We start from the raw sequence: 6,731 nt of genomic DNA on the forward strand, positions 1-6,731 counted from the left end.
CCGCTGGTGGATCCTTTAGCAGCTGGACCCCATTTGGCACGTTTTCCCTACCCACCTGGGACCATCCCCAACCCATTGCTAGGGCAGCCACCTCACGAGCATGAAATGCTCCGACATCCAGTCTTTGGTGAGAGCATTTTGTGGTCCTTCACAAAGGCTGGCTCTTGATCTGAACTGTCATCTTTTCTTCTGGGTCTTAGCATTTCTTGGGAGGGGAGCTGGTGGAGTTGAGCTGTAACTCAGGTTACAGCCAAAGGTTGGTTGGTTTGTTTAAAAAAAAAAGCTTCATGGAACAACTCTCTGCAGACCTCATAGCAAACAAGTGTCTAAAAATGGGCAACTCTCTCTTAGGTACTCCTTATCCACGAGATCTGCCTGGTGCCATTCCACCTCCTATGTCAGCAGCCCACCAACTGCAGGCCATGCATGCCCAGTCAGCAGAGCTGCAAAGACTGGCAATGGAGCAGCAGTGGTTGCATGGGCATCCTCACATGCATGGTGGTCATCTACCAAGTCAGGAAGATTATTACAGGTGAGAGGTGCAATGAAGGTTTTTGGAGACTCAAGGGTGCTACAGCTTCCTTCATCTTTTTCCACGTTCCTTTTTTTTTTTTTTTTCCTTCTGAATTACTGCCTTACTGTGTGCTGAGTTACTGTCCTGATGCGGTTATGGGAGATGGCGAAGCTTTACTAAGACCTAATTTGGGCATAGGTGTAGGGCAGATTGGAAGTTAGGTCCAAATTATTGGCACAGGATGTAGATTAGTTGAGTCTTACATTGCAGAATTACCTCTGATGAGGGTTTTTAGTGAGATACTACGATTGCTGCTTCCACATCTACCTCTCTCCCTTGAGAACAGTGGAGGAGGGTGGGTAAAAGCTTTATGAATGAAACTGGGGAGGAATTAAATAACTCTTAAGAAATTAGTAAGGACGTTGCGAAGTTGAAATGCATGAATAATATGGATCCTGCATTACCAGCTGAGAATGCCTAGATGAATCATGTGAGTTCTTTCTCCCCAGAATGCTACATGGTGTTGATAGTAGAGTAGTTCTCTTCTTGACCTATCTTATGTGACACCACCTTGCTTCCTTTTTGGCAGTGACTGCTGACAGTATGTCAGCTAAGAAGAAAAAGCCACCAGCACCCAGCAAGGGTCATTCCTCATGTCTGTAGGTAGCAAGGATATCTAGGAGAAGCAGCATATTAAATGCCTGCCTTGCACTGCTTTACTCTGATGTTTCAGTCCTTGCTTCTGCTATCCAAAATTGCCTGCTGGCCTTGTGCCATGGGGGCAGCCAGGCTGCCTGAAGCGGGCTGTCAGATCTGCAACTGCAGATAAAGCTAAAGCCCGATGAGCTGGCACTAGTGATCTTGCTCGCGTGTAAGGAGCGCTTCAGCAGCAAAAGGTCATCGCTTCTCCCACAACAGGCGGTGTTATCGCTGCTGTTACGGTGGCTCTTGTTCATGTGCTGGAAGCTCACGGGTCCTGCTGCAGCCTCTGTTCCCTTCAGGGCACGCGGGTGCAGTTAGCAGGAAGGCAGGCTATCTCTGAAGTGTCGTGACACCTCCTTCGTTCTGTTAAAATGAGTTTTCTTTCTCTTTCAGTCGACTGAAGAAAGAAGGCGACAAACAGTTGTAATAAATTATTTATTTGTAATGCTGGCTATGGAAACCCCAGTCCTTGGGAAGGAGTGGAACATTTTTACATACAATAAGAGCTACAAAAGGAAAAGAATATCTTATAAAGATTTCTTTATATATTTAAAACAGAAACAACCACCCAACAAGTAGAGACTTATCAGCATAGTGTTCATTTGTAGAGAAGATTTCTCAAGACTGGTGTGGGTCTCCCTGCATGACAACGTATTCAGAAGCCTATTGAAAATACAGGACTGTGTGGAATATTCAGAGAACTTCCTGCAATCTTGGTTTTTTTTTTTTTCTTACTAGTTTGTTTTGAGTAGGTGCTAGAATCAGGTTCACAACACAAGTCACTGTGCGTGAAGAGACACTCAATGCATCTATAGCTCTTTTAAAAAAAACAAGGATTGCAAGTAGGTGACATAACAAGCTCTGAATCCAAGTGCTATAATAATAAAAATCTACTTTTATTTTAATACATTGTAGGAAATCTTCATAATTTTAAAGAGAGCTCAGTTCTGCAGCATGGCTTTTTAAGTCTGTAAATAACTTTTTTGGGTAGAGGGGAGAAACAAAACAAAACAAAACTCCAGAAACGTTTATCTTGATTTTCAGTAACATCACAAATTGTGAATTCCTACCTGGTATTGACAGAATACAGAGTTGATTTTTTAATAAAATATATATATATAATTATCCCTTTAATTAAAGGGAACGATGGGTATCAATAATTTCAAATGGGTAAAAGCTTGAAATTTGGTTTGATATCAACAATAAGCATTAAAGGGAGTTGCAGGGATAATGTTGCAAATGACTGTTTCTGTTCTTGGTTTTTTGGTTTGTTTGGGTTTGTTGGGTTTTTTTGTTAGTGTTACATCTCTCTGTTCTGCAGATGATTTCTGTTGAGTTGGGTTTCTCAGCAGTACAGGTGTCCCTTGGAACTAGCTTACCCTTTTGATGCCTACTTCAAGGGTTAATTTTCAGTGTGGCCATAATACACTTCTTTCCTATTACCTTTTGAAACTTAATCTAACTGCATTGGGTTTAGACTTTAGGCAAAGGTTCAAAGAAATAATCTGTTCTAAAATCTCTTTTTAAAAACGTTCCGTGGCTCAAACTAGTACAGCCAGAATTTTGTATGCATGTGCATATTTTTGGAGGACGTGCTCTTTCTGGCCTCTTAGGTTTGATATGTTCTTAAGAAAAGTGGATAGGCAACTCAGTTAGTGTTCTTGAAGTTGTTTTGCAAAGACCAGTCTGTGTTTCTCTTTGACTGTTTTAGTTTTGGGTTTGTAAGCAAAAACTTTTTAATTGCCACCAGTGTTCTGTATCTCAGGAACTTACTGCTTTGGGATTAACCGGATATATGGACAGTAACATTTACTGACTCCCCACACCACAGGTCCTTGCAGAATAACTCCCGTTGGCTAGTTCCCATGGAGGAGAGGAATATGCAGAAGGCCAGTGAGCATTATTTTGGAGACAGCTCTGCTTACTCTCTAGGCAGAATTTTTATTTTTTTTTTTGTCCCCCCCACCCCGTTTTGCCATGAGTTTTCTTTGCCAGAGCAGAGGGTGATGCAACCAATGGACACCTGAATCTGCTGGCCATTTTTTCTGCTGGTGCATAACTTCCCCCATTCTCTCTCTTAACTCACGAGTGCTCTCTCTCTGCTGTTGTAAACTGTTCAGTGTGATGATTGTGTCATAGGACTGTACTGAGCCATGTTTGATAAACTTGTAGTTAATCATACATTCTGATGGAAGGCATGGCATTCACAGTGCTTTATCCACCTCGGGGGTCTCATAACTGTGTTAGTGCCCAAAGATTACCATCGGACAGTTAGCAACATCAATTTACCAATTAAAAATATGCATCGGGTATTCTAGGTCCCACTTAAAGCAAGAGTGTATAGGAGAGATAGGAGGACTATTTCAGCTGATGAAGATCTTCCTTTTTTTCTGTCCTCCATTCCAGATTTCTCAGTGCTAAAGAACTGCAATAGTGTTTAATCAGTTCCATCTGCTATATTTGAACTCTGTGAAGGTATTAGGAAGAACAGCTAGTGTTTCTGAGATTTGGAAACCATGAGGTCAGTCTAGAGTCGAGGATGGTAAAGTCTTCGGTCAATGCCTTCAGTCGCTGTCTGCAGTGATCAGGTGAAATGGTTTTCTTCTGAATAACTTTTTTTTTTACTTTTGCTAACAGTGGAGTAGCTGCTAGGATCGGTCTGCTCAGCAGAGAGAGTGCCTCAGTTTACTTTAAAGGTCTAATTAGGCATGTTTCAGTTAAACCTCCCCTCCTTGTTTTTACCACGTGGGATTTGGGAGCTTGGGGGAGTTCAGCCACTGCAGCCGTTTCTTCTGATCCTTCTCTTTTGCTGTTATTTTTAGCCATAGTTCTTCTTAAAGAAAAAAAAAAAAGCTAACTGCCTCCCATGGTCCTCTCTCTCTGTATTTTTTTTTTCAGCTGAAGTTTGCAGTCTCTTCAAAAGCTATTAATTGATCTTTTTTCCTTTTTTTTTTCCCCCTGAAGAAAAGGATTCTGATAATTTGTGGGAGTGGTTTTTTTTTTTTTTTGCTCACATCATTCAGCAGATAAGCACTGAAATTCTTCCATTTTAGACCAGTGATTAACTACAACTTTATATGCAGTGGTTTTTGAAGCCATCTTGGTGTTCGATGCCCTGTTAAAACAACCCAGACCTTTTGATTTTCTTTAAGAAATCTCTCTTATTTTTCCTCTGTTTTGAAAGTTTCTTTTTTAATTTTGCTTTAGTGTTTTTGAAACGTCTCTCTTGTTCTATGTCGTCATGGTTGAGCTTGTTTCACTGCACCGTTAAAGCAGAGTGTACATTCTGACTGCTACATTTATATATATCTTGAAGCTTAATGTATATATGAGTAGTTTGCCATGGGATAACACAGTGTAAACAGAGTAGAAACCCAGAAATCGTGACTTCTGTGTTCTCTCCATTTGAGTATTTTGTAATTTTTTTGAAATATTTGTGGACATAAATAAAACCAAGCTACACTACAGCAGCCAGGTTTTGCCTGCAAGCGAAATGTGTCTGTTGATTGTTGTTAGTGGGCAAAAAAGTTATTTTTCATCTGGGATAATACGGGATTCCGGCATGGCCATCTTGTCTGTTTCAAAGCTGTCTTGTCTTTCCTGGCTTCATTTTTTTTCTTTCTTTGAGGTCACTTTATTTTTAATATACAGTACACAAAACACCAACATCACCTCTAGTTCCAGAGTATATTCTTCCTCCCTGAGGCACATTTGTGTTCTAGGGCCATACTGCATAACCTGGGCATGTTTTTCCGTAAGTTAATCACTCAAATTGATAAGAACGAATGCGTAAGGATGTTTTGGCTGTCATGACTTCAGGGGCTTTCTGTGTACAATGGTAATGTATTGCAGCCACTGGTCTGTGGCACAAACAAGTAGTTAAAGTGAGGTGTGTGGATAAGTTCTCATTGCACCAGCCAAAGATGAGTAGAAAGATGAGAACTTCTGAACCAGATAGGACAATTCCCCTAGTTCAACAAGGTAGGAAAGGCTGCATGCCGTCATCTTCTTTTAAATGTGCCTGTGAACCAGAGGTGTTCAGAAGACACGCACGGGAAAATGAGGCCTGATGACTCATGGAGTGTAAGCTTGAAATTAGATATAGTACACTATATATACCCCAGTCGGTGAGTTTTTCATGCATCTTACTTTCTAAGAGATGTTACTTTGTGCCAGTAGAGGCGTCTTGCACACAACTGATACAGAGCTGGCAAGAGATGCATTCCAAAGGCATGGTAATTGCAGAGAGAAAGATGCACAATAACTCATTGTCTATTCATTGCCTGCTGAAAAGCTGAAATTTGCTTTCAAATTGCATAAAGTTACATGTTTGTGTACATTTGTAATGGTTCCCTGTCTTCCATCTATCAGGGATTCTAATGTCTTTGTGTGAGCTAGCTGTTTGGGTGTTCCGTATTTGTAGCTCATGATAATCAGCATCTCCAAAACTTAGGAAAATGTTGTGAAGCCACAGAAAGAAGTGGTGAGTATCTTTACAGCATAAATGTTTGGTTAAAAGGGAGACGGCAGGCATTATTGATCTGGTTCTGCTTTGGTGTTGATCTGCGATCTTTTAGAAATAGTGAGGTATTTTGACTCCCGTTCAAGCTAATGAGTGCTCGGAGTGTAGCGAGAAGAGAGTGCCCTGTTGTTTGAGTGTGCTTGAAGCAGACGGGGGAGGATTCATGGCAAATGGCACTGGAGTTTGGAGCTGCATATTTGAAGAGGCTGCTCTATTTATACCCTGTGGCATTTTATAAGGGGAAGGTCAGTTCTTGTCTACTGGAAATAGCTTCTGAAAGCGCTTTTTCTGAGGCTGGCTTGAACACGTGCTATGATATTTATTCTGACATTTCTTTGGGTTTTTTTAATTCCTTGTACTGAACATAGAACTTGGATGGGCTTAGGCTGCCCTCCCTCTCTTGTTACAGGTTCTAAGTTTCCAAGCTTTAAATGGCGAACCCTACAGGGACAAGGCCGAAGAGGATTTTTATTACTGCATAAATTGGATAATACAGTTCCTATTGCAATATTGGTCTTGTGTTAACAGTGCCTTGCCATCGCAAGGGTGAAGGCTGGGAAGCCATCTGTCGCGTGGCTTGGTTATATGCACATTACCAGACTTCATTCTAATGTCACATCAGCTTTAAAAAAGTAACATAGGCGTTAGGCTTTCGTTCCTTCCTAGGCCATGGACAGGGTTTTACAACTTTCATTGAGATAGGTTTAGACTTTAGGCAAAGGAGAAAAGGTGAAGCCCGGTGTTTTGTTCAGGAATTTGATTTTCTGTGCCTCGCACGTGGACAAAAGGTAGCTCTTACATTGCTTGCTGTGAAATTTCTGTTCTTTGCAGAGGCTCCCGCGCACCGGGCTTGGTCCCTGAAGATTTCTTGAGGCGGCTGAGGGGAGGCGGCGGGGCTGGGCCGCAGGCGGGGCTGGGCCTGGAGCTGAGGGGAGGGGGGCGGGGCCGCGCCGCAGGGTCCAGAAGGTTCCGGCAGGCGCCGCGGGGGGGGCG

At 42.1% G+C, this 6,731-nt stretch overlaps 1 protein-coding gene across 1 annotated transcript in view; it reads left to right on the forward strand.

Annotated features, from left to right (window-relative positions):
- RERE (arginine-glutamic acid dipeptide repeats) overlaps nucleotides 1–4,607 on the forward strand; it is a 183,130-nt gene extending 178,523 nt beyond the window's left edge. The window contains exons 22-24 of the mRNA XM_009646779.2: nucleotides 1–127; nucleotides 352–532; nucleotides 1,610–4,607. Of these exons, the coding sequence (XP_009645074.1) occupies nucleotides 1–127; nucleotides 352–532; nucleotides 1,610–1,643 (342 nt within the window). The 3' untranslated portion in view covers nucleotides 1,644–4,607. The remainder of the gene's footprint in view (nucleotides 128–351; nucleotides 533–1,609) is intronic.
- The last annotated feature ends 2,124 nt before the right edge of the window (nucleotides 4,608–6,731 follow it).

Source organism: Egretta garzetta, unplaced genomic scaffold (assembly GCF_000687185.1).
Source record: "Egretta garzetta isolate BGI_Z169 unplaced genomic scaffold, ASM68718v1 scaffold29, whole genome shotgun sequence".
Lineage (NCBI taxonomy): Eukaryota > Metazoa > Chordata > Aves > Pelecaniformes > Ardeidae > Egretta > Egretta garzetta.